Genomic DNA, 26,538 nt, shown 5'->3' with positions numbered 1-26,538 from the left:
CTTGCCCACACGAGTATTCTCTATCCAAAGGCTAGTTAGGTTACACAGCAGAGGACTGTAGACTGTAGAACTGGAGGACGATCGCGTGAATAATTTGTTGCTTGTGCTTGAAGGTTTAATTTGCGGTCACGAGCACGCTTCAAGAGATAAGTATCGATTTTATGTTTAATTAAAATCTGTGATTATATGTTGTCTATTATTCATTTAAGCAGTATGTTTTTGAAATGCTTCTTGTTGTGCATATTTTCCATCAATGCTAATTTTTTATCTAGAATGGCTTTTCTCGCACTTTCACTGAGATTTCCTAGTGTTTCTAAGCCTTTTCTAATCATATTTGGTATACAGAAAAAGAAGCAAAGTACATCTGAGTGAGTACCTATTTCTAGAATAAGAGTGTTTGACTGATATATACAGATGCCTCATAAGACCACATAATTAAATAACTATAAAGTTGATTGAGATAATTTGACCAGATTTAGAAATAAACTAATTGCGCAATCTGGTTTGGAAGGTATTTATTAATTACTTTCTTAAATGGATGTAATCAAAATCCTAAAACTCAATATTGAAGTTGGAGAAATAATCATATTTTCATATATTCGAATATGATTAAGAGTGAAAGTTGCTCTAAATAATCATATCAAAAGACCAATTTTTTACACAATATCGTAGGTGTATTAAGAGTGAGTCGCTCTAAAGTTTTTACCTTGCCAACTCTTTATATGAAATTATGATTATTTCTTCAACTTCAATATTGAGTTTTAGGAATTAATTACATCCATTTAAGAAAGTAATTAATAAATACCTTCCAAATCAGATTGCGCAATTAGTTTATTTCTAAATCTGGTCAAATTATCTCAATCAACTTTATAGTTATTTAATTATGTGGTCTTATGAGGCATCTGTATATATCAGCCAAACACTCTTATTCTAGAAATAGGTACTCACTTAGATGTACTTTGCTTCTTTTTCTGTATACCAAATATGATTAGAAAAGGCTTAGAAACACTAGGAAATCTCAGTGAAAGTGCGAGAAAAGCCATTCTAGATAAAAGATTAGCATTGACAGAAAAAATGCACAGCGAAGCATTCCAGAAACATATTGGTTAAATGAATAATAGACAACACATAATGACAGATTTTAATCAAACATAAAATCGATACTTATCTCATGAAGCGTGACCGCTACCGCGAATCAAATCTTCAAGCACGAGCAAAAGATTATCCACGCGATCATCCTCCTGTTCCGCAATCTCCACTTTTATTTTTACAAATATGTACTCACTCAGTTATACTTTGCTTCTTTTTCTGTATACCAAAGATGATTAGGAAATGGCTTAGGAATACTAGAAATCTCAGTGCAAGTGCGAAAAAAGTTATTGTAGATAAAAAAGCATCATTATGTAAGAAAGCAGAAGAGCCTATCTATTGTACATGATATAGAGTCGTTCTAATTGTTTTTATTTTCGAAGAGATCAATGCTTCTTTTGCTTGATCACCGTCTTTAACCTAGGCTAATGACATAGTAAAGGACCATTTAGCTTCCTCCGAGGCCCAAAGAGAAAAAAAGTTAAAGTAAACATGAAGCCTAAATTCAAAAAAAAAAAAGTGAATGCTCAAGAAATAGAGCAAAGGTCCGAAGAGAAAGAAGTGGAAAACCTCTTGAACCAACTTGTTGAGGACAAAAACTTCAATGAACTTGATGCTAGAGAAATTAAAGAGTTGTTAAAGCTATCTACTGTTAAGAGGACTAAACTTCACATACGGAGAAAACAACTCATTGATGAACATGTAGTTGGAGATGTTGCAAACAACGTGCGTGTTAATGACAACAATGCGAGAATGATGGGCATCCGTAGAATGTTGATCGAGCATGTAATATTTTTTATTTTCTATCTCTGTTTTGTCATTGTGTCTTCTAATAGCATGTCCTAGTTATAAGTTTGTTGTTTATCGTTCACCTATTTATGTTATTGTTATCATCTTAATGTTATATAAAGGATATTCTAAAATAAAAACAAAAACTAGTTATATGCGGTCAATGAAGTGAGTTGAGAATCCTGAGATCTCAAATTTAAATTCTAATGGAGTCAAAAACATTGTGATTTCCTGTACTTGTGCTGGTGAAAGGTAACAAATACTCCTTAAAATTAGTCGAGGTACGCGCAAGCTAATCTAATTGTGTAAAACATTAAATAATAAGCAAGAAATTAATAAATTACATAATATTAAAGTTTTAAAATCATTCAACAAATTAATTAGAAGTATGAAATTGTAAAGCATAACATTATTAACGGAATATTATCAATGATTTTGGCACGTTATAAAATAAAAACAATATTCCGATTCCTTCCAATTAAATAAATTTATTAGTGGAGTTTCATTTGTGCATCCAACTTCAACTCATTATTTCGGTTCCAAAGGTGTGTACATACGCAAAAAGTATATGTACATATTTATGTCTATAAAGTCTATTTATGTGACTAAATCGTGACAATACCGGATTATCCAAGGGATGTTGCAATTTTAAGACAATTCCATGAGAGCTTAGAACCACTTTAGACAAATCCAAGACTAGGAAAAATCGATTTACATTAACACTTACACGTATGAAAGAGTCATTGAAGACCAATCTACATTTCTAATCAACCAGTTGACCTTACAAGAAAACCTGTTGTCAGACTTGAAACATAAACAAACCTACTATCTTACAGAACCCATTTTCCCTAACGGATACTCAAACGAAATGAACATATCAATACATCATTGCATCCTTTGGCTGCTCGGGCCGCCTCTACTATATCTTCGCGTAGTTTCGGCACAGCGCCAGTAGAAGTGATCACACCGGATGGGCATCATTAGGTACTACTCTATAATTGTTACAAAAAGAAAAGGAAAAAAACAAACTCAGCTTGGTCATGTACTTGATGACCCTTAGAATTCTTGGGATTCTAGTTCGGGCTTTGATGGGTATTCAAGACCATGAAGAGCGGGTATCCTTCTTAAATCTTCTTCTGAGTAAGCCGGGATGAACCAATACTTCTTGTCTAGGCCAAAAACCTGATGCAAAAATATTACAACTTTAGAAGGGTGAAATGTGATGGACATAACATATAGTAACACAGATGAAGGTAACACCACAAACTCGAAGAGCGGATTCTAGCTAAAGAAGATATCAAGCAACTGTACATGGATTTGAGCAGTCAAAAATCACACAGGCAGAGTCTTTGTTGGATAAGCTTGGGATTTGGTTCTTTCTAACAGTAAGTTGTTTTGCTGTGGCCAACACCAACACCTCATATGTTCCATATCAACACCAACACCTCATATGTTCCATATCAAGGGAACGGGGGATCAGTATAGAGTACAAATTTCGAGAATGTGTAGAAGATTCTTGCTCTGGCATCCCTAATAACAGAGTTAAATTTACTAGGAACCAGGGTTCTGTCGCGAAGAACCAGTTAATTCCCAACGTCTCTACTGCTCAACTCAAAAACAAGATAAATAAAAGTACAAACTGTTTAGACCAAGTTGGTTCCCCATATGCTGAGGCACATTTGGGATTCTAGAAGTAATGTGATATAACTGCTAGAAAACAAAGACAATTGAGATAAAGCAAGCAGGTTAAGAAGGTACAATCAAGTTTTGCTCCAACCTTTCCTATCTAAAAAGTACATGCATACATCAATGTATCACTTCTTTATAGGATATCCTCACTTTTCAGAATTTGATTCAAACGCATGTGGTATGCATGTGTAGATAGATATACACGTTCTGAGTTGCTGTCAACTGCTTCCTAGTCCTACTGCTACATGAAGAAGTATTCCCCCTTTTTCCCCTTTATTGCTAAGGCGAAGCTTTATGTCCGATTTTCTACAAGTATACTTTAGAATAGATAATTGTGATGCACAATTGAAAGTATTTGACCCAGCCGCAAACATACAGACCCCGCCAATAAAAGGATACCACTGATAGCACCTGGTACAAGAGATTACCTCCCTTGATCTTGCACCTTTCTATGAGTTTTATCTAATTTAGATCATAATGCTACATGAGATGCATCATTTTTCACATTGCAACTGAGAAAAACCTCCATAAAAGCAGACAAATGACAATCACAATGTCTTCCGCAGTCAACTAACCTGTTCAAAATTCCTCTTCCGACCAAGATCATAACGCCATTTTGGAGTGGTCTTCTTCTCATATGCCTGCAAAGACAAGACGTGTTTTAATGTGGCCAAGGATACACATAATCCTGTCAGTCAAAGGTGTCAATTAACTGCCGAAATTTCAAGTTCAAACGTCCCGAGTGATTCTTCTCCGAAAGATTCTTCATTTCTGATTTATTTAATCCCAAGGGAAGTACAAGCAGTAGCCTCAAAGGAGCAGTTGGTTCATGAAACCAAGAAACGAAAAATAAGAGCTTGAGCTTCAACCATCTAATTGGAGGAAGCTTATCATTAGAAGATGTAAGCTGTGGTCTCATTGGGTAAACCATGTAGTTTAGTCCAATAGCCAAGGCAAATGTATTTTCCACAATTTCAGAAAGTAGTTTGAAGGGACAAAGTTAAATTTTGAGTTGCCATCGGCAGCAGAAGGATTCTATGCAAGGAGGCGACCTATGATCAAGAAGAATACAGTCCAAACACTGATAAGAAGTCCATTAAAATGATAACCAACTTTGTATTTTCATCTGCTATCCGGCCCAACTCTGGCTGAAGAAGAGTTTCGCGATCAGTTTCTCCTATGAAGCCACCACCGGATCCTCTAGGTAAAATCAAGGTTCTTGGTAGATTTGAGTTTTAGAAAAGAAAAAAGATGTGGCGAAAAGTTAAATGGATGAGGAATCACTCTACTTCAATTTTGTTTATTTGTTTCTTTTTGTGGGGTGAAGAAAATATGAAGAGTGTGACCTACGTGATTCTGCAATAAAGCAACTTTAATAAGGTTGTCGATCAAAACGAACCAAAATAAACACGCTTAGATAATTGATCTAGCAAGCACACCTTCCTAAACCCAAGACATGGAGAAACAACAAATTGTAGCAATAGTTTTCCCCTTATGATCAGATAGCAGTTCACCCATTATACTTTCAACCCAAAAGTAAGGAAGGTATTAAGGAAGGTGTAATACCTCAATGGTCGTGGTATTACCAGCCACCAATGATATGTGCATGATCAGAAACCCCAATACACTCAAAGTAAACGCAATGTTAAAGACTGCAATTGACAAGAATTGTGTCAATAAATAGGAAATTGCATGCCTATGTAAGAAATTACAGGAGAAGTTTGGAAGCAGGGTTTCTACATCTTACCAAAAGCAAGGAAAGTGGTCGCAAGAGTGCCCGGAGTCCCAGGTATTTCTCCATCATTGAAGAATGCAATAAACTGTGGCAGTAATGCTAGGCTCACAAGAGTGGTTTCAAGGAATGTGTAGACCTGCATAAAGAAAGGACGTAATTAATTCGGGAAAAAGGGTCAATAAAGTATTTATTGTCAGCCAATGCAACATTAATAGTGGATATGTATCTCCATTGAAAATTGATAAATACAAGTATCACTTGACAGGCATAACATGAAGGAATAAGGTGGAGAATATTAACTCAATATCACATGCAAGTCAATTGGTGAAACAATTAGGAATCAAATCCAAACTAGGTAGGTTGGTTCCATCATAATTTGATTAATATTACGCTGGCCAACAACTTACCACAACTCTCCTTTACCCGATCTTGGTGCCAACTATGCAAAGCTAACATAGACAGATTTGCAAACCAACATAAAAGGAGAAGTAAAATTTGGCAAAGAACAAGGTCACAGAAATTTGAAGCAAGTAAAGTGGTCTTTCAAATTTTCCAAATGAAAATAGCCAGTTCTTTCCATACTTGTACAACTGGCAGGATAGAAGCTAGGAGACAAGTCATATACTAAGATTCTAGGATGATTGTACTTACGATCAAGAACTCACAGCTGCTCACGATTGTGCACTGTGGATCAATAGGTGAATATGATTTTCCAGTTGCAGCTCTTTCCTATTGTCTGTTTAACTTAAGGAGTTGGTCTAAAATAAAACCTTTGAAACTTTGTGGTATATCCATTGAAGAACGGGAAGGTGCAATCAATGTAACACAGAATACATTGCATAGCAAAAGGGCTAGTAGCTATTACAACAGAAAGCTAACAACAAAGGCTGAGAGCAGTCAGTGCAGAAAAACCATCAAGAAATTTCATATTTGCTGGTAGACTATCAATTTTGTTTAGGTTGCTGATAGTAGAATCTTATCAACAATTTAAGAATAGTAACTTACCAGAAAAAGAAGGAAATATTTGTAGTTTAGTGCTCCAACGCAATTGACAACCCACACGCAATGATGGTCCATCTTTAACACACACCTTCCACCTAAAACACGGAAACATGTACAACTCAATCTCGAATGAATAAAAAACAGAAACAAAATTCGTCACAGAAGGTGCATAACAAGAACTCACAAACAGAACAATGATGGCACCGAGGTGGTTTCAACTGGTTGCACTTTTTACAAAACCGTACTCTTGGGTTTGCTGGATCAGCTGGTGAAGCCCCAAATTCAGATGCGGTTAAAGGATCAGTGTCACCTCTTTCTTCATCCAAGACCGGCTTCCAATTTGGAGGTACGCTACCAGGATCCGTAAAAACGACAGAGAAGTAACTCCACAAAAGCATCACCAACTGCGGTTATTAAAGAACAACGACTCTTTCAGATAGAGAGTATAGGTTGCCACAGCCTCATTTGGCTTTTATATGAACCCCAACATTAGAAGATACAGAATTTCTAAGCGGAGAATAAGATTTTCCATGATGGTTAATGAATACTATTAACCCACGTGAAGATTGTGAATAAATGATTATATGATCACGATCAAGGAATATCCATCTTTATGCTAAAGAGATTGGATCGAACTCGTATTTTGTTAGATTTTCTGTGAGTGCCAACTAAGTAATGCAAGTACATTGTCGATCTTCATTTCACGCAACGTAATAAGAACTATCTCTGAGAGTTTCTATAATAATTGGCATTTTGCATTACCAATGATCAGTCTTCTCAATGTTTGAATATAACCTAACTTGACTTAGAAGGTATATTTTTTTTGCGCAACGCTCATTAATACCTTCCACTAGAAGTTGAGAAAATTTACCATCTAAAATAGAAAACTTGGAATTCAATGCATCTAAGCTACAAGAGTGAAATTTGTGGACAAGCACGTCTCAATCTCATATTAGTTCGGGTCAGCTATATAAATCCTCTTAACTCTTCCAGTGTTGACGACAAATGGACAAAGGAATTGAAAGAAAACTATTCTCAAGGGAAATAATTATTGTCTAGAGTCATCTTCTTCAAGTCAGAGCCCATGGGTAATGTGAGACATGTGCCTTAGGAGCGTTGGTGCCTTACTGAACTGTTGTCTAAGTGAGTGAAGAGCTCAGCTTATTTTGCACGTAGCTTTAGTGCTTACGTGTGCCTGAAAGCGAGCCTTCGATAATGCCAAATCGTCTGGCTCCATTTGGGCCTGTTTCATTCACTACTCAATAATTGGCATTTAACTATGATCAGTCTTCTCAATGTTTGAATATGACCTAACTTGACATAGAAGGTATATTTATTAGGTGCAACGCTTATTAATACCTTCCACTAGAAGTAGAGAAAACTTACCATCTAAAATAGAAAACTCGGGATTCTTCAACACAATCTAAGCTACAAGAGTGAAATTTGTGGACAAGTACGTCTCAATCTCAATCTAGTTAGGGTCAGCTACATAAATCCTCTTAACCCTTCCAGCATTAACAGCAATTATATCGATAAAGGAATAGAAAGAAAATTATTCTCAAGGGAAATAATTATTCATCCTCTTCAAGACAGAGCCCATGTATAATGAGACATGCGCCTTAGAGGCTTTCGTGCCTTAACAGAACTGTTGTCTAAGCTAGCGAAGACCTCAGCTTATTTCACACCTAGCTTTATTGCTTACGCGTGTCACAAAAGCGAGCCTTCGATATTCATTTGGACCTGTTTCATTCACTACTCAACATTTATCTTTCATGACAAATTAGAAGTTCCCCGAAAATTAGGATTCTATAAATCTCACACATATCCCTTTACTATCATCTATTTCTGACCATCCTAAACACACCCATGTACATTCAGGTGTGCATGATACAGAAAAAAAAAATCTTCAAATATTCCCAAAGGCCTAACTTTTAGGTATAAGCATACGCTTGGTATGTTGTTGTTGTTGTTGATTCCCAAAGGCCTAACTTCAACAAAGATCCCAAGAATATACTCATACATCCTATAATCAAAACCCAATACATCCACATTCCACACCATGTAGCATCATTCTCAAAGAACAAACTTTAGTCAAATAAAACACCTAAAAGCACCCAACAAAAAAAAAAAAAACACATTTTTCACAGTTTCTTGACAAACCCATTAAAACGAATGATAAATAAAGGAACCCCAAGTCAAGAAATTTTACCAGAGAATGAAACAAGATAAGCACAGCAAGAGAGATAAGGGCATTCAAGAATCCATCGCCACTAACAAGGGATGGACCATAGCAGGTCAAAACGACAGCGTAATAGGTAACACCGACAACACCTAAGACTAACAAGATCATAATTGAACCTAACCCTTTTAAGGCTGTACAAAATCTGAATACATTCCAAGCCATCACTGTTCCAGATCTATACATAATAATAAAGAAAAGAATTACACAAAATAAGAATCAAAAGGGGGGTTTAATTTTGTTTTGTTAATTGAGAGTGTTTTGTTTTGATTAATTTGGTCTTAATATTTTTTTATGGATTCCTAGTTGAGAAAAGTGGAATCCATGGTTGATGAAGAGTGAAATTGGTTGTGAGGAAGAAGGGAAACTGAGAAGCGGTGAAGGGGTAAATTTGGAATTTCAACAGCGCCCATTATATTGGGATGTTCGGTCAAGCTTGGCAAGTTCCCAACTGCTACTGATAGATGGTGTGTACTTAATTGGTTAATTAGAAGGTTCTTTTTCTTACTTTGGCTCATTCTCATGGGTGATGCAAAATTGACTTCTTTTATTAGGTAGTACATATATAAAGATTATTCTGTTTGCATGTGTAAAATTAATTAACTACTAGCAATTTGACCTTTTGATGTGGTTCTATTTTCTTTCTTGAATCCCTACTACTAAGTCCATCTGAGCTTGGTCGGATGGAAAGAGATAATCTAGAAATTTGAACCTAACATTCATAATTTTTAAATTACTTTATTGATCACTGTATCATATTCTTAGTTGTTGATTTGGTTTTATTATATTTTTTTTATGTTCATTAAATTAAATTGGAGAAAATTGTATTAAACAGAATAAATAGAATAGATTTGGGCTAAAATTGTTCATGTACTATACGATATTCGCCCAGTAGCGGAGTCAGGAATTTATGTGTAACTAGTAAAGTTTGGAAAATTAAATGAAATAGTTTCATAATTTTATAAAGGTACAAAGCAATAACTGCTGGAAAATGGTTGTTTTCTTTGGAAACTTGTTTATATAGAGAACATCGCTCTCTGCATATGTTTAATTTAATACATTTCTTTCTCTATTACCAACTAAATTGAATAATTAAATACATGATTAACAAGAAACAAGATGTACTTTCATCAAATTGTCAATCCCAATAGCTATATATCAGGTGCTAATTTATCATTAGTTTCACATAAGATACATAAATTGTAAAAGGGATGGAAGGAAAAGAAAAGGGTAGCAGCAGAGTATGTGTAACAGGAGGAACAGGATTTATTGGATCATGGCTCATCATGAGGCTTCTTCAACATGGCTACTCTGTCAACACCACTATTAGATCTCATCCAGGTTAATTGCCTTCCATTCAAAATAGGCTTAATGCATATGCGGCCCCTTAAACTTGCCTTTTTTTTTTTTTCATTTTAGCATCTCAACTAAGTGTTGTTCCTATTGAACCCTTGAACTCGTCTTCAAGAGTGTCTATCAAACACAATCCGACTTACATAATATTTCATTTTCAATGTAGCAACATGCTAATATATATTCTAATTTAATTATCCATCTTTAGCTAAGATTAACAGTAATTGAGAGGGAAAAAAAAAGAATAGCTCTTAATTAAGTTGACCTAAAGAATAGCTTATCACATGTCTAAAATATTACTCCACCTTCATTTTTCCAATTTAACTTTTGCTTCTAATAAAAATCATTTAGGGGGTTTGTACACACTTGAGGATGAGTTCTGGGGTTCAATAGGAACAATACTTAGTTGAGATGTCAAAATGGAAAAAAGAAACAAGTGTAGGGGTCGCATATGCATTAAGCCTTCAAAATATCTCTCAAATAACTCTCTTAAAATAGAAAACTAGAGTTACACATGATTGCCATGCCCATTCGTATGTGAGATCTGGCAATACGCACGGAGAGTGTCCGCCTATATCCTCATCAAACAATACCCCTACTATCATGGGGTAGCTAACCCTAACCCTTTGGGGCACTCACGTAAGGGAAAGTCAAATACAATGGAGGATATAGCCTATTAGTTGTTGGTTAATTTAATCCAGTATTTTCGATACGAAATACGTCTTTATATGCAAAAAGTTGTTAAATTTTAATAAATGTATACTCCAAACTCATATTTAAAAAAGGGAAAATGCTCAAATATGTCATCGAACTATCGGAAATGACTCATTTATGTCACTCGTCAATAGTTATGCTCATTTATGCCATCGAACTATCAGAAATGGCTCATTCTGCCACTCATCAATAGTTTGGTTCAATTATGTCATCACCGTTACCAAAATGACTCATCCATGCCAATTTTTCATTAACGCCTGTTTTACAATACCAGAAATGACATGTGACCTCCAACTAAATTATGGTTGTGGCTGGGTCGGGTGTATGACTCGGATTTTTTATTAAATTGGGATTTAAAATTTAGCTGGTTTAATATTAGAGATCTACGTCGTTTATTTAAATCAGCCCAATTTTATTGAGCCTTTTCCGTTTAAAAAATACAACAAAATAGTAGTAGTAGTAGTATTTTCTGGATATGCTTTGTAGACATACCTGTTTGGCCATCAATAATATACTTAACTTCAGTTTCAAAAATATTGGTGAAATACTGGAAAATTTGTTTGACTAGTATTTCAAGAGAAATAATAAGCCTACTTCAACCGCATTTCAGATAGGAAGAGAGATATTAGCTACCTCACAAACCTAGAAGGTGCATCAGAGAGGCTTCAAATTTTCAATGCTGATATCAAAAATCCAGAAAGCTTTTCTGCAGCAATTGCAGGATGTGTGGGAGTTTTCCATCTAGCTCAACCGATGGATTTTGAAGATGAAGAAGTCGACGAAATGAAGGTCAAAAGTGTCATTGCAGCAACATTGGCGATTTTACAAGCATGTATCGATTCAAAGACAGTTAAACGAGTTGTATACACTTCTAGTGATGTTGCTGTTTTATTTAATGATAAAGGCTTAGACATAGTAGATGAAAGCTCTTGGAGTGATGTTGATTTCATCAAATTTGCAAAGACAATAGTACCATCATATTCAGTGTGCAAGACTTTGACAGAGAAAGCAGCAATTGAATTTGCAGAAAAAAAGGGACTTGAACTTGTTTCTATACTTCCTTCTTGGGTACATGGACCCTTCATAACTCCTCACTGTCCCGATACAGTTCGAATATTTTTGGGCATGATATTTGGTATGTATATTTCCTTCACTAGACAGATTTAACTTATATACATGGATAAACAGTGACGGAGCCACAACAAGTCAACAACTAAGGAAAGGGGATCCTCGTTGTTGGAAAATAGACTGTGTAAAAGGATAGAGATTTTTTTGGATATATATTAACTTTTGAATCCCCTTATAGCGGCACTGGTAGTTCAAAAATTATTTTAGGTCACACGTTTGAATTTTTTAAATCTCCTTTAAAACTCTTGGTTCTGCCAGTGCTAACAATATAAAGAATTTATCAGCATGTTATAACAGATAATTTGCTTTATATCCAGGTTAGCAATCCCACTTTTTATAGGAAGTTACTTGTAGTTTATTTAGGTGACTTAATAGTACTTATAAATATTCTTTTATACTGTAATTAAATCACTTTTCTACACATGTCAAGACAACAGACTGATAATCATTTATTTAACATAATCGATTGCCGTTTTTCAATTATAGCTTTTCTTATGTTATTACAGGAAATCGTGAATATGTGCTAGAGCAACAAAAACTCATTCCTTTTGTACATGTAAATGATGTGGTGAGTGCACATATCTTTCTTTTCGAGCATCCAAATGCAAAAGGGAGATATATTTGTTCTTCTGCAGAGACAACAATACATGAACTCTCCAAATTTCTTTCAGTCAGATGCCCTGAATATCAAATACCAATTATAGAAGAGTAAGTCCATATAATGTCTGTCATCAATATTATTTCTTTTTGGTTCTTGAAATAATTAATGATCAACAATATACAAAACATAAATTGATTATCATCTCTTTTGTAGTTCTTTGGAGGAGAGTAGTGGCCTAAAATATCCCAGACTTTCATCTAAGAAGCTTTTGGACACTGGATTCAAGTTCAAGTATGGACCAGAGGAAATATATGATGGAGCCATTGAGTGTTGCAAAACAAGGGGTCTGCTCTAGTCATTTAATTTAGGTTCAAACCTCTAAGATATATGGGTCTATGTTTTCACATTCTGGAACTGAAGAACACCATGATCTTAATATCTTTTTAAAGATCCTGTAGATGGCTTTGTGCATTTGATTACCATTTACATATTTCGTTGAATAAAGAAAAGGTACAATTGTACTTCACTCCTCATTTTTTGAGGGGGATAGCATCCTCCCCTTTAACTATGCGTATTGGCCGAAAATTTCTTAGCTAAATTGCACTAGACACCTCTTTAATGCGATTCAATTGCATATATATACACCCCTTATACTTTAAAATCATAAACTTGATCCTCATACGCAAGATTAGTTTAACTAATATTTCTATTTTGCAAGTACGTCAAGTTTTTAGTTTTAAGAATATATCCATAATTGAGTATATTAAGAAAGAACAATTAAAAGGCAAATTAAAATTACAAAGAGAAATTACCTATGTATTTAAGTTTTGAAATTTAAGAATGAGAGAATAATTTTTTTTGTCGCCCACTAGAAAATTTTATTGACAACTGAATTATTTTATATGAGTGTTTTAGAATAATTTACTCAATTTCTTATTCAAGTAAGAGAATATAACCTTGGCAAATTGAATAAAAAGGCCAAAAAAAAAAAAAACGCAAGATTAAGGGAGTAGAATATTTTTTAAGCACAAAAAAAGAGAGAGGTATGTCCTATTCAGTTAATGCACGATTAGTTGGTCGCCAATAGCAGTTTGTTGGAGAAACCAACATGCACGTCCAAGTCTAAATACAAATTACTTCCTCCTATTCTTAACTTTCTTTTTTCCCCAACTACTTTCAAATATGTATGAAAAAAAAAGTGGCACTAATTAAACTCACTCAAGATTTGGCTCTAGCAAACCTAATAATGATATCTTGAGCGATATTTTAAAGTTTTTTTTTGTTGTTGGCCTCTTATTGTAAGAAATATTAGAAACATAGATGGAAATAAATACTTAATAATTTTCTACTAGCTCAGTCTTAATTTTTTCACGGTCTTGGTCAATTGCAAGTGTGTTGGAACACATATACAATCGATATTTATAGCATTAATAATATAGTTAGATGTATAACTAATACTAGTTGGAGAATCGGAAAGGGTCGAAATATATAAATAGAAATAAGAGAGAATTGGAGGAGGAGGATGAGATATATTTAAATTCACCGTTAGAGCTCTTTGTGCGTCCCCACGAAGTTTTAACGACCTTTTCAGACACTCTCTGATTCCCTCCTTAAAAAAACGAACTCCCTCATTTTTCTCCTTCCACTTTGTATCTACGTGGCTCTTCTCTCTCACAAAATTTCAATTCCTGATTCATTCACTTCATGTTCAGATAAAATTCAGTGAATAGAATTTGCAAGGAGAATATGTCATTTTCAGATTCGGAGACGTCGTCCTCTCATGGCGGAGAATACAAGAATTTCAAGCAAATCAGCCGTGATCGTATGCTCTCATCTTTTCTTATATTGCATTTATTTGTTTGTGTAATGAATGCCCAAATTTTGAGAATGTGCGTTCGTAGCATACTTGTATTTCAACTTATAAAATGCTCTCCGTAAATATATTGGTGACAGATATGAAAAATGCGCATTTTGGTTCTCTTTCTTATAAAATCAGTTGACGGTGTTAATTTCGTTTTATATAGCGACATTGACATGAGAAAGAGGTACATCATGCTACATAGTCTATGTTTATTCTTAAGTCATTTAAATTTCTGAGGGGTTCAACTGCTGATATTTCCCACGACCAAAAATCTATCCTAAGTTGTACCCCATTTTCACCAATAGGATAGATCATAATGAAGAACAGAAAAGTAAAGACATAGTATTTTTACGCGGAAACCACCCGGCTCACAAGGGTGAAAAAAACTCATGACCTACACCTCTACAGGATTTTTCCCAAAACTTTAATACAATTGTGAGCCTTTGCAAATTCAGATTACAAACTCTGCAACCTAGCAACTAACTCTAATACTTATCTCAATGATCTCCCTAGACTATTGAGCCCACTTCAAGTTGCTCTCAACTTGAAGCTGAATTTGACAAGTGTTTATACCTATGACAATTGCTTCTATGAAAGCTGGAAAAGTACAACTTGATAAAACAATCCTAATATAAGATTCTAGACTTGAAGACTGTATAACATTACACGATGAAATAGGTTCTTCAATTTTGTTCTTTGTATCAAGCCTGCACTTCAGGAATCAGAACTCACAAATATTGTGTTGATTGTATTTGCTCGAATTTTGTTTCTCTCTGTGTGAGTGCGTGAGATTCTTCAAGAGAGGACTTGGATATATATAGCTTTTGGTGCGCAGTAAGTCGGCTGAACACAAAACCTACATGATGAGGCCCAATAGGAGAATTATTGTTTGAGTTGACTTAAGCTTCTTGCGTGTCATGCGGGCTTCAATATCCCTTTAAGAGTCTAAAATTTATCCCGAATGATTATGGAAAGGACTCCTGTAACTTGTCCTCCAAGTTCCTACCTCAGAACCTTTTCATTCATGAGTTCTACTCGCAGCAGGACTTTCAGCTGGAACATGTTCATAGACCTGGTTCATTCACTTTGTCTCGCATCTGTTACTGAGATGGAACATGTCAATAGACCTGGTTCATTCACCTTGTTTATTCACTTTGTCAATCATCAAAACATACAAGTGCTTTCTGTTGGGAATTGTAGATTTGACCAAAACTTCTTGGATTTCCAAGTAGGAGCTGGTAGGGTTCAAAATTTGTTGCTTATACAACTTCTTTCCCTTTCTTTGAAACATCTCCAACTGTAATAAGTGGTTGGTTGCCTTCCTAATCTATTGTATAATAAGCTGAATCTTTAATGTTGATGCACAGCAATGAGTAGCTGATAGAGAAATAATCTCAAGCAAGACAACTCTTCAGGAAATCAGTCAGGTCATATATATAATAGAAGCCGTTTTACGCATGTGGTGTACAACTCTTTTAATAATGCAGTGGGAGTGAAATACTGAAAAATGGAAGAACAGAAATGCAAAATGGGAGCCAGTAAAATCATCTAACCTTTTGTTAGCATCTTTCAATCTAGCAACAAGAAGTACGTTATCCAAGAAGCCTTATAATATATGGAGTAATGAATGTAGACTAAATTTGTTTAATTAAATTATATTGCAGCATTAAACTATGTTAATACCACCAGATTGCTCTATGTCCCTTCATCACCGTGGCTGTGTATGGCACTTTACACTACATTAAAGATGAGTTTCTACTAATGCACTGACTGTGTAGATGTATTTTTGTTCTAGGACTATTACATGAAATGCTTCGAACTTCGGGTTCAGGAGATTCAAGATCTTCATGGAAGGTATGTTAACAGGAGGAATTTATTCCACGAATCAGTTTGTTAAATTTTGTCTTTTCTCCTTGAAACAATTTTATTTCATAGCCTTAAATACTTTATAAAAAATCTTGTCTCTTAAAGAACTACTCTCATCCAGATGTTTGGGGAAAGCTAGTACGTCGTATTTTGTTATGTTGTTTTTTGCACCAGCTCCAAAATGGCTTACCTTGTGTCCGAAGTGCTTCCCAACTAGTGGGGGTTAGGGGTAGAGTGGTGTATACTGTAGGCAGACTTCTCCTTCCATTTCTATAGAGAGGTGGTTTCCACTGCTTGAACTTTAAATCAAAGGAGCAACTTATCATAGTGAAAACTCATCAGCTGTCTTGTCAATGCCAAACTTTCTATAGTATCTCTTGTTTTACCATCTTATCAAGTTTTGACATGCATGATTTGTAGTAAAATATCTTACCAATATGACTTGATTAATTTAAAATGAATAGCCTAATTTTATCTGTGTTATTACGCAATGCTTGATCATATAACAGCGGGAAGTCTCTTGGTGAGTATGTCAATAGTCAAAGTGGATCATGAACTTTTTAAACCTCTACCATACCTTTGCATAAGAATAAAAGTTAGGAGTTATTGTTGTTATTGACTTCTTTCTCTATTTTTCCTTTCAGTTATGTGCAGCCCTTATGTCTTGACAACACAGGAGACTTGCATTTCAAAAATTTATGCTCTGCTTAACTAATTCTTTGCAGGTTCTTATCATGGATAAAGTAACGGTAAAAGTGATGTCTTCCACATGCAAAATGGCCGATATCACTGATCAAGGAGTTTCATGTAAGCTCCGCATGCAATGAACTCTTTTAGTTTATCTGTGTCATTGTAGATCTAGTTGACAATCTAGCCTCACTAAATTATCAAACCCCTTCAGTAAACCAAGAAGTAAGAGCATTTTTCAATGAGAAGTGAGTGATGACTAGGTTCATTAGGTTATGTTTCTACTCCTATTTCTGTAGAGAAAAAAAAAAACATTTTAAGGCACCACAGAAGTTAGTCTGTGATTTCTAGTTCTACTCAGTCAGAAACATAAGGTTTATTGACTTTGTCACCAAACCTGGTGCAATATGAGTCACAAAGTCCCATGTAGTGTATTCATTGGTTGTAAGTCTTGCATGTTCTAATGCATAATGTGTATTTATTGTGACAGTGGTGGAAGACCTTTTCAGAAGAAGGCAACCTTTGCCAACAATGGATGCCATATACTTCATCCAACCGTCAAAGGAGAAGTATGATCTTTTTTCTCAAAATCCGTTCTCTACATAATCATCATGTGCTTGATTTTTTGTAAACAAAGCAAGAGAACTGCATATTGATTTTATACATGATCTTGAATGTTCTATTTCCCCACCTGCCTGCCCCTCACACTTAACTCCAAATTCTCATATGAGTTGTACCCATTTCCAAAATTTTCTATTCATCATCTGTGTCAGTCATAAGTTTTCTATATATTTTGATTAACTTCATCAGGTAAGACGAAGGCTGGTTTGCATTTAGAATTGAAACAAGACTTTTGTTTTGGAGGACCTTCATTTGGTCTTTATACTTTATAGTATCTGGTTGTGACCCTGCTGCTAAGGATACAAGGAAAGCAGGACAACATTGGTGCACTGTTTGGTATTTATAGATTAAGAATAGTATAAAGGTATAGCCCTCTCCATAGGACCATAACCTGTTCTTTATTTAAATGTTGAGAATAATAAGGAAAATTCTGGGACGTTCTGATCGTGTCACTTTCCATCAAAGAAATAAACTTTTATAGTAGAGACACAAATTACTTTGATTGCAAAGCTTACCATTGCAGACTATAGCTTACAGATATCTGACTTGCTACTCCTTTGCTAGTGCGACCAGTCTTCCATGATCCAGACATCTCAAAAGCCTATGGTAAGGAATATTCCAGTGGTAATAGAGGGAGATTACACTTCCCATACTTATGAAATAAAGTTACAATTGAATCAAACAACCCCCCTGTCCTCCTATTAAATTTAAGTCTCAGAGTCTTTGTGGGGGCCTCTTGAATCCTCCTTTTCCCTCTTCCTGCAAATTCCTCTCTCCTTCAGTTATTAAGTAGAAAATGGTCATAGGCATTCTATAGTCTACTTGACCGGGTTTATGAAGCTTTTCTTTCCTGTAGTCGACTGGTAATGCCTCCATTTGCTTGCCTCCTTTCAGCTCAGGATGCCCTATGCCTATTATGTCTGTCTATAATGCCTATTATATCTGTCTAAAAATGAAGTATTAATATTTTTGTGGTCTTACGGACCTTATATCACCTGGAAAATGAAATAGGAAAAAATGACCTAACTAGTTTCAGACTAAGAATTCTTTTATGCGGCGATGAAATTATTTATGCTTTGGGAGGACGTAATCCAGGGATCTTGGTCATTTTTCATTCCAGTGGAATTTCTGGGTCAAAAGCAGGCTGGAGAATTTGTCTTATTTTGTAACTGTACTTGATAATCTTAGATGTCTCGTGGTCTGCTATTTAATTTCTGATCAACAAGATGAAAATTCTCTGCTTCTCTGCTAAAAGTTGAGAAAAATATTTTCAAGTGATCAAAACATTTACCCAGGATTGCAGGTCGAAAGCTTTGTGCATTTAAGCTTTACCAGTTCCTGTAATGAGAGATTATTCTGCACTGAGATCCCTACTGGTTTACTAAAATTTATTGTCCGGCCTGTCATAATAATGTAGAAGAGAACCTTTTTTCGCACTTTGGGATGTTTGAGCAGGTGGAAGCCATATTCCCCTTTTAGCTGTTTCTCAAAGTAAGGAAAAGAGAATCTATTTTAACTCTACATAGTTCTCAATAGTCAGGGACTGGGCTTGGATGCCATCAATGCTGAGAACATTTATTGCACAGCAATTTAGATTAGACTAGAGATGATGTGCTTTCTCTCTCTTTCTTTTTTCTTCTAAATATCCTTTTGCTGTCCATTTTCCCAGTTTAACTTTAACCTAGCTCATGGCCATGCTTTGCATAGGATACAACTTGTCTTCTATGTCTGTTTACATGGATAACTTTTTATGTTGTGTATCTTCTCTTTTCAGGAAATAATACTTAAACTGATAAACAAAACCGACGGAATAAACTTGAGAAGACTGTAACTATTAGGACAAAGATTTCATTTTAGAATGAGAAAATATATGTACTGAGTAGATGATTAAAACGTAAGCAACCCTCTACTTCACATGTAAGAAATTTATTTGATTTGACTGAATAAATTAACAAACTTGGATGAAATTACAGTATTGGATGAAATGGATGAAATTACATCAGCAAATAAAAGAATGTGCCTGCCCTTGGAACTACTAAATAACAAGGAAAGTAGCTGAATTAGATACAAATTGTCCATTTGAATAAATAAATTTGTCTAGTTACTTAAAGAAGCAAATTAAAATATTACTGTCCATGTGGAATTTGATGGAAGAGGACCTCATCCATGGCTTGCATAAGGTTTTACACATTTTGCTACATGATGTGGATTTTTGCTTGTACTTTCTCCTCCATTATGTCTGATCTCTAAAGTTAGTTAATTCATTGATTCTTGCCCGAAACATGAGTACTTTTTCCCTCTGCAGCAGTTAAAACTGAGAACTAACAGTTAAATTTTGAATTTGCAGTGTTGTCATGTTCTTGTCGGATATGTCAGGAAGAGAACCTTTGTACAGGAAGTATGTGACAGGATCTTGTTCTCTAGAAAATTTAGTGTACCATACTTTGTTCACTTAATTGAATCTTCTTGTTCTTGTCTTCTTACTCCTGTTATTTCCCTATTATTTTTCAGAGCATATGTATACTTCAGCTCCCCAATACCGAAGGACCTGGTTGCGCGCATCAAGAATGACACAAGTGTCATACCCCGTATAGGTGCACTAGGAGAGGTAATGATCATGTGCCTGTCTACAACACTGCATGCATCATGAAAATGATCTCTTCACAAGTTTGACTGAATATTTTTTGTTTTTGCACAATGCAGATGAACTTTGAGTACTTTCCAATAGACAGCCAGGTAATTTGGAAAATCTCTGGACGAACACTTTTCTTGCTTTACTCAGAGTATTTAGTTCTATGTCTGTTTATAAACTGGGAGTTAAAAGAATTCTGCAATTTTTATGAATGAAATATTATGCAGACATGAAATGGACCTGAATTGATAGGCATAGATATAGAAGATTCACATAGCCGACCCCAACTAATTTGTAATTGAGTAGTTATCTGTTGATTGATTTAAGAATTATGCAGATTGAGACTTTATTAATGCGTCAGTTTTTATCACAGGGATTTGTCACTGACCATGACAGAGCACTTGGAGAGTTGTTTGGTGAAAGTGCTCCAAATTCCCGGCGTGCTGAAGTGTGCTTGAATGTAATGGCCACAAGAATTTCCACTGTTTTTGCTTCACTGAAGGTAATATAAACTTCACTAATGCGATGATTTGTTCTTTCGTCTGAAGTTCTCTAAACAAACCAAAAGACTACTGGTAAAAGCCTTGTATTAGTTTATGTTACAAATGCTCTGTCAAATAAAATTTGTTGATAAGGTTGGTACAATTGTGATTGCTCTTTAGCTCAAAGTAAAGAGTTTTTGGCGGCAGAAAAGACGTAGCATTATCACAAATGTCTTCGATGTTTATTTTTGTGTCTCTTCCTGTTACTGTTCCCAGTGACCAACTTAATGTTGGCTAAAACTCTGTCTTTACATCCAGGAATTTCCTAATGTGCGTTATCGAGCTGCCAAGGATGGATCAACAGCAACAAATTTCCGTGAATTAGTTCCTGGAAAGCTTGCTACAGCCATATGGAACAATATCACTATGTATCGGTCTAGTATTCCTAATTTTCCAAAGAAGGAGACATGTGAATTACTGATTCTGGACAGATCTGTTGACCAGGTTTTGAATTGATTTGTTGATAAAATAATAATCAGCATTGTCTTTTTTCATTATCAACTTGATACAATGACGAATCTTCCCGTTTAGATTGCTCCTGTGATTCATGAATGGACATATGATGCCATGTGCCATGACCTGCTTGATATGGATGGAAATAAATATGTACATGAGGTATGCATTGCTTCATGTTCTGGATCTCTTATATCAATATTTTCCTGAAGTTTGACCGAAATGTATTCACATCAGATTCCTAGCAAATCAGGTGGTCCACCTGAGAAGAAGGAAGTTCTTTTGGAAGATCAGGATCCTGTCTGGTTGGAGCTACGGCATACTCATATAGCTGATGTAAGTCTCGTGAATTTCCTTATTCCTCAGATGCTGGTGCATGTCATATGTACTTCAACTCCTAACTTGAAGACTTTATCAGGCTAGTGAACGACTCCACGATAGGTTTACAAACTTTGTTTCTAAGAACAAGGCAGCACAGATGGAGCAGAGGTTGGTATTTTTAAAGCTGTATATGATAATTTTTGTTCCTTCGGTAAATTTGTGGAAACTTGCATCTTAATGAGTATAGCATCTGTGGCTGATGCAGCATTCAGTGACTTATTAATTGTTTTAGTTGTTACCAATTGATAATAGCTGTTATTTATTAGCTACAGATGAGTAGATGTACAAAATTTTATTCATGAAACTTCCATTTTTCTGATAATTTCTCAATTAAAATATATTTTTACATAGGGATGGAGGTGAATTATCTACACGGGACTTGCAGAAGATGGTCCAAGCCTTGCCACAGTATAATGAACAAAAAGAGAGACTCTCTACCCATGTCGAGGTTTGTTCCTTGGTGAACTGGATCCATGCGCAAACTTCTTCCTCTCTTTCAAAAAGCAAACTTAAACTTTATCCCTTCTTAACAATTAGTAGTTATTATGGAGTAACACTTTAACAATTCCAAATGCTAAAGTCATTCTTGAATAGAGGTGGACTACAAGAAATTAGACTTTGAGGTACTTTTGGATGTATGACTTTTAGGAGCTAGTTTCATTGGTTTAGGGTTGTATTTTAAATTTGTATAATGCCCAATAACAACCAGCTTCTTCCTGACTCCTTCTGCGGTAAACTAGGGCTCATGGAGAGAGTCATCTGTTATTTGAACACAAATGCAGGTGTTTAAAAGACATAACAGCCTCCATGTCATTGATCTTACCAATGTTAATGTCCATATAGTTATTCTTTGGTTATTTAGGACCAATTGAATTTGACTATGTGATGAACCTACCTGCAATAAAATGCTGAAGATTAATTCATTACTTGATTGATCAGATTGCAGGAGAGCTTAATAAAGTTATCCGAGAAACAGGTCTTCGGGAACTTGGCCAGCTAGAGCAGGATCTTGTCTTTGGTGATGCAGGAACAAAGGAAGTTATCCATTTTCTAAGGACGAAGCAGGTGATAAATTTGTGCTGGCTCAGAATATGTATTCAAACTCATTGTAATTTCCACCGCCAGGCATGGTCTTAGTAGCAACTTTGCTGCATGCAGGATACTACTGGTGAAAATAAGTTACGCTTGATGATGATTTATGCATCTGTTTATCCAGAAAAATTTGAGGGCGACAAAGCAGCGAAACTGATGCAGGTATTTCCTACATGCTAATATCTTGAAACAGTCTGAATTCCATCTACCCTATCATTGAGGTTTTGTTCAAACGTTATGGTGGATTGGCATGCCTGTTTTATATGGACACATAATAAAACAATTGGAGATTAGTAGTTCCGGCCGTTGCTTTAAGGGCAAGAAAGAATCTTCTGAAGAGCAACTGGAATTGATTTCGGTAATGCATCGAGAAAGATGATGCCCGAAAATTACTAAAGAAGTAACAGAATGCATAATATCAGAAGAATATGAATAGGGTGTTGCGAACAACAAGGTTTCCAAGTTAAAATGTTGGGGTTTCTATGCATTTTGCCAAATAAGACAAGAACAATAAAAAAAGGTAAAAGAAAAAAATGGTTCCTCTGAACAATAATGCAGTTAGCTTAATTGAGGCAGTTTTCTGTTTCGACTTTTCAAGCAGTTTTTTTCAAGTACATTATAATGTGTCACTGGGTGTAGTTTAGGGAATTTGAAGCAAATTCTGGAGTGAGAAGAGTAGATCAAGAGGACAATTTCTAGTTCATGTAACAATTTCACCATGTGGGCCAATAAAAGTTATCTCCTTTGTATCAATGCTCTCAGGATTTCTTGGCCGCTTGGATACTATTTTGAGAATTAACCAGTTTTTGAGCAAAAGTTCTCAACCAAATGTATTTATGCCATAAGAAAATACGGTCATCCCCAATTTATCCATATTCTGTCCTAGAATCAACTTGTAGAGTTGTTATTCTTTTTCTCAAATGCATGGCTATATTTTGTATTGGTTCATTTGTACTGCTATTGAAGCTAAGGAAACTTTGAAAATTTTAATATAGAATTTTTTTTCTCTTAGTTAGCAAAACTGTCACCTGAGGATATGAAGGCTGTGAAAAATATGAGAATGCTAGAGGGCTCAGAAAAACGGAAGCCAAGTGGAAGCTTCTCCCTGAAGTTTGATTCACAAAAGGTAAGCACTAAAACTTTCCTGGAGTTTTCAGCTCACTTAATGCCAGAAATGAGACCTGACAGTTGCTAGATTTTGTTGTTTGCATATTAGAAAGGGAATGCAGCTAGAAAGGATCGAACTGGAGAGGAAGAAACATGGCAGCTATTCCGGTTTTATCCCGTCATAGAGGTTAGCTATAAGATTTCCTAATCCTCCTTGAATGTAATTTTGCAGAAGTAAACTGGGGAGATATTTTCATCTTTAGTTTAGTACTTATAAGCTTGTTACTGTAAGAGGTCACAGTTTTTGTTACCATCCATATGATTATATCTTCTTTATTTTCTAGATTAAGCTGACTTTTAGTATTGGAATAATAAATTAACTGTCAATTTTGTGACCAGAGAGAGGTTAATTAGCTTCAAATTGCTACACGAACTGTAGGATTTAGTCCTAATTGACTGCTGAATCCACTGAACGACCTAGCAATAAATATATATATATATATATATATATGGTGGATCATTTGACTGGACTTAAGGACCAATTTTACCTGCTTGCCATTGGAGGGTTCTGAATCATATTCCAGAAAACTTCCATACTTGGAAACGCAGGGTCCAATTGCTCTTGCCTCTCTTATTGGAACTCTATTTTTGAGTTTGGGGACTACAATGCTTAGAAAGAAAGACATAATGCTTGTACAAGAAGAGATGCTTTTTCAAATTGCCATTGTGTGAAAGCAGAATACATTCAGCTTCGATTATTTTCCAGGCTTTCAAATGATTCAATGCTTGCAAATAGCTCTTTCAATGGCTTAGCTCGTACTTCATGCTTCCTAAATCATATAACCATCCTGCTTCTTTCAGGAGTTGGTTGAGAAAATGTGTAAAGGTGACTTGTCAAAAGATGATTATCAGTGCTTGAACAATCCTCAATCAGCTACTCGTGAGGTCAATGGATCTTCTGCAAGGAATATCCCACCAAAGGCCACTGAATCTACTAATTCTAATCCACGCTCAGTGAGATCAAGGAGGACTCCGAATTGGGCACGTTCTCGCACTTCGGATGATGGATATTCAAGGTTCTCCCGTAGAACTCATCTTTAATAGAATTTCTATTTCTTTTTAAACCGAGAAGATCCAGACCTCATTGACTCCATATCAAGGAACTGTCACTTTTCAGAAACAAGAGTACCATATTTATTCATTTAATTGTTCATCAGTATTCCATGGTATAGGATTTGCATAGCATGCAGCATTAATGTACTTAATTTTAAATATGTTCAAGAAATTGATCATTGCAATTTAACATTCCTCCCCTTGTCTTGTGTCTTTGTTGGAATTTTTTCTAGTGACTCTAGTCTCAGAAGTTTTTCAACTGATTTTAAGAACATGGGACAACGGATTTTTGTTTTCATTATTGGTGGTGCAACTCGATCTGAGGTAATTCCTTAACTTTTAATTTCCATCCACTGGCTTTCCAATAAGTGAAGGCTTACGCATCTGAAATGGTGTATCGTTGATTTTCGTCTATGCAGCTTAGGGTTTGTCACAAACTTACATCAAAGTTAAGGAGGGAAGTGGTCCTCGGCACGACTAGTCTAGATGATCCACCTCAGTACATCACGGTAATATTAAGTCTTTGGCATGGTGCCTTTGATTACAATTTTCTCAGAATTCTGACAATCTTCCTCTCTTAAACAGAGAAAGAAAAGACTTGGAATAGCTCTTAACATGCTTGCAAAACATTCATATTAAAATGATCAGTCTTGGTATCAATCACTTGGAGACTTTAGGTTGTTCAAGATAATCATTCCATGATTCATGAGCTAAAATTTTACATATGTAGAGCTATTCCATGTCACATTAACTTCAATTTTGGTTGTATGTGAATATTGGATCTACTATTAAAAAAAAACTCGGTTTGCAAAGGCATGGAAGAAAAATATTCTATTAAGCTCCAATAGGCCTTCTAATCAATTCAACGTTCAAATTGTTTAAACTGCAATCTGGCTGGAGAAGCAGCTTTTCACAGGCAATGATAGCTATAAAATTTGCCAAAGTTAGAAACTGTGGTGATGGCTACGATCTGAAAAAGGAATTAATGCATCGCTTTCGTAACACTAATAGTCAAGTGAAATATATCCTCAGTCTGAACTCATTCTTCTCATCTTGTTTCACAGAAACTGAAATTGCTATCAGAGAAAGAGCTTTCAGTAGATCATGGCCTCGGAATTTAATGTGTTATTTGGGATTTGTAGACGTTTTTCATTGACACCCGAAAGGTCAGTGAGAAAGCTAAACTGATCATTGTTTTATGTTTTTTTCTCTCTTTTTTCTTCCATTTGAGGAACTACTCGATCCCTATAACTAAAACTTTCTTTCTTCCAATTTTAAAGTGCAGGATGCAATTTATATTCAAGAAGCAGATTGTTTAGTTTCTGGTGCTTCTCTTATTGTTTTCGCGGGAAGAACTTGATTCACTGCAAAGGCATATATCAATTTTATAGAAGGCTTCATGATACTGGAATTTTGCAGTTGGGTAACTGCCTTTATACTAATCTGCAGCTTAGGTAGAAAATTATCTTTGAAAGAAGATGATATAGAAACTTCCTTCCAACATTCAGGAAGCAGTGAAGGAGTTTGAATACAGCTTAGTTTTTTTTTTTTTTTTTTAAGAAAAAGAATTTGAAACACAAGCAGGATTGCACTCTTGAATTTTTGTAATTGTACTAAATTTAGTTGGCCAAGTCTTCTCTTAAAGGCATGTGCAGAAAGAAAAAAGATTGTTTGCATCTGTTTATTTAAGGGAATTTCTGATTTAATATACTATCTTCAATGCCTTTGGTTCAGAATTGGAGTCAATTGGTACATTCTCAGGTGATCAAACTTGAATTTCATTTGCTTGCGACTAAAATTTTAAGCTAAAATATTCTAACATTACACTTGATCCTAATAAGCAG

The 26,538-nt window shown here is 35.3% G+C and overlaps 3 protein-coding genes across 3 annotated transcripts; 2 read left to right on the top strand and 1 right to left on the bottom strand.

Moving 5' to 3' along the window:
- Window positions 1-2,575: 2,575 nt before the first annotated feature.
- Window positions 2,576-8,915, bottom strand: LOC132645706 (probable protein S-acyltransferase 14). Its single transcript, XM_060362849.1, has 7 exons — window positions 8,514-8,915; window positions 6,489-6,708; window positions 6,308-6,399; window positions 5,315-5,438; window positions 5,134-5,219; window positions 4,143-4,208; window positions 2,576-3,060 (listed from the first exon to the last, which is right to left on the bottom strand). The coding sequence occupies exons 1-7, from the start codon at window positions 8,727-8,729 to the stop codon at window positions 2,935-2,937; spliced, it is 930 nt and encodes a 309-aa protein (XP_060218832.1). The 5' UTR covers window positions 8,730-8,915; the 3' UTR covers window positions 2,576-2,934.
- A 281-nt stretch (window positions 8,916-9,196) lies between these two features.
- On the top strand, window positions 9,197-12,899 carry LOC132645705 (vestitone reductase-like). Its single transcript, XM_060362848.1, has 4 exons — window positions 9,197-9,884; window positions 11,221-11,745; window positions 12,245-12,446; window positions 12,553-12,899. The coding sequence occupies exons 1-4, from the start codon at window positions 9,755-9,757 to the stop codon at window positions 12,692-12,694; spliced, it is 999 nt and encodes a 332-aa protein (XP_060218831.1). The 5' UTR covers window positions 9,197-9,754; the 3' UTR covers window positions 12,695-12,899.
- A 999-nt stretch (window positions 12,900-13,898) lies between these two features.
- On the top strand, window positions 13,899-26,244 carry LOC132600031 (protein transport Sec1a-like). Its single transcript, XM_060313166.1, has 22 exons — window positions 13,899-14,161; window positions 15,996-16,054; window positions 16,792-16,873; window positions 17,244-17,322; window positions 19,722-19,772; window positions 19,886-19,982; window positions 20,078-20,110; window positions 20,380-20,508; window positions 20,807-20,992; window positions 21,080-21,163; window positions 21,239-21,337; window positions 21,420-21,490; window positions 21,734-21,830; window positions 22,322-22,447; window positions 22,541-22,636; window positions 23,487-23,600; window positions 23,691-23,768; window positions 24,443-24,657; window positions 24,928-25,018; window positions 25,114-25,203; window positions 25,759-25,860; window positions 25,975-26,244. Exons 1-21 carry the CDS (start codon window positions 14,086-14,088, stop codon window positions 25,813-25,815), a joined length of 2,010 nt encoding a protein of 669 aa, XP_060169149.1. The 5' UTR covers window positions 13,899-14,085; the 3' UTR covers window positions 25,816-25,860; window positions 25,975-26,244.
- The last annotated feature ends 294 nt before the right edge of the window (window positions 26,245-26,538 follow it).

Source organism: Lycium barbarum, chromosome 6 (genome assembly GCF_019175385.1).
Source record: "Lycium barbarum isolate Lr01 chromosome 6, ASM1917538v2, whole genome shotgun sequence".
Lineage (NCBI taxonomy): Eukaryota > Viridiplantae > Streptophyta > Magnoliopsida > Solanales > Solanaceae > Lycium > Lycium barbarum.
Note: the sequence above shows the minus strand (reverse complement) of the source record. Positions and strands in the feature narration are given on the sequence as shown.

What these genes read in the sequence shown, in the direction of transcription:
- LOC132645706 (XM_060362849.1), bottom strand. Translation starts at nt 8,729, where the DNA reads ATGTATAGATCTGGAACAGTGATGGCTTGGAATGTATTCAGATTTTGT. An exon ending in GTGCCATCATTGTTCTGTTT is followed by an intron (nt 6,400 to 6,488) that starts GTGAGTTCTTGT and finishes TCCGTGTTTTAG; the next exon opens with GTGGAAGGTGTGTGTTAAAG. An exon ending in GACCACTTTCCTTGCTTTTG is followed by an intron (nt 5,220 to 5,314) that starts GTAAGATGTAGA and finishes TGTCAATTGCAG; the next exon opens with TCTTTAACATTGCGTTTACT.
- LOC132645705 (XM_060362848.1), top strand. Translation starts at nt 9,755, where the DNA reads ATGGAAGGAAAAGAAAAGGGTAGCAGCAGAGTATGTGTAACAGGAGGA. An exon ending in CACTATTAGATCTCATCCAG is followed by an intron (nt 9,885 to 11,220) that starts GTTAATTGCCTT and finishes ACCGCATTTCAG; the next exon opens with ATAGGAAGAGAGATATTAGC. An exon ending in CAAATACCAATTATAGAAGA is followed by an intron (nt 12,447 to 12,552) that starts GTAAGTCCATAT and finishes TCTCTTTTGTAG; the next exon opens with TTCTTTGGAGGAGAGTAGTG.
- LOC132600031 (XM_060313166.1), top strand. Translation starts at nt 14,086, where the DNA reads ATGTCATTTTCAGATTCGGAGACGTCGTCCTCTCATGGCGGAGAATAC. An exon ending in CTGTTTTTGCTTCACTGAAG is followed by an intron (nt 20,509 to 20,806) that starts GTAATATAAACT and finishes CTTTACATCCAG; the next exon opens with GAATTTCCTAATGTGCGTTA. An exon ending in GGCATACTCATATAGCTGAT is followed by an intron (nt 21,338 to 21,419) that starts GTAAGTCTCGTG and finishes AGACTTTATCAG; the next exon opens with GCTAGTGAACGACTCCACGA.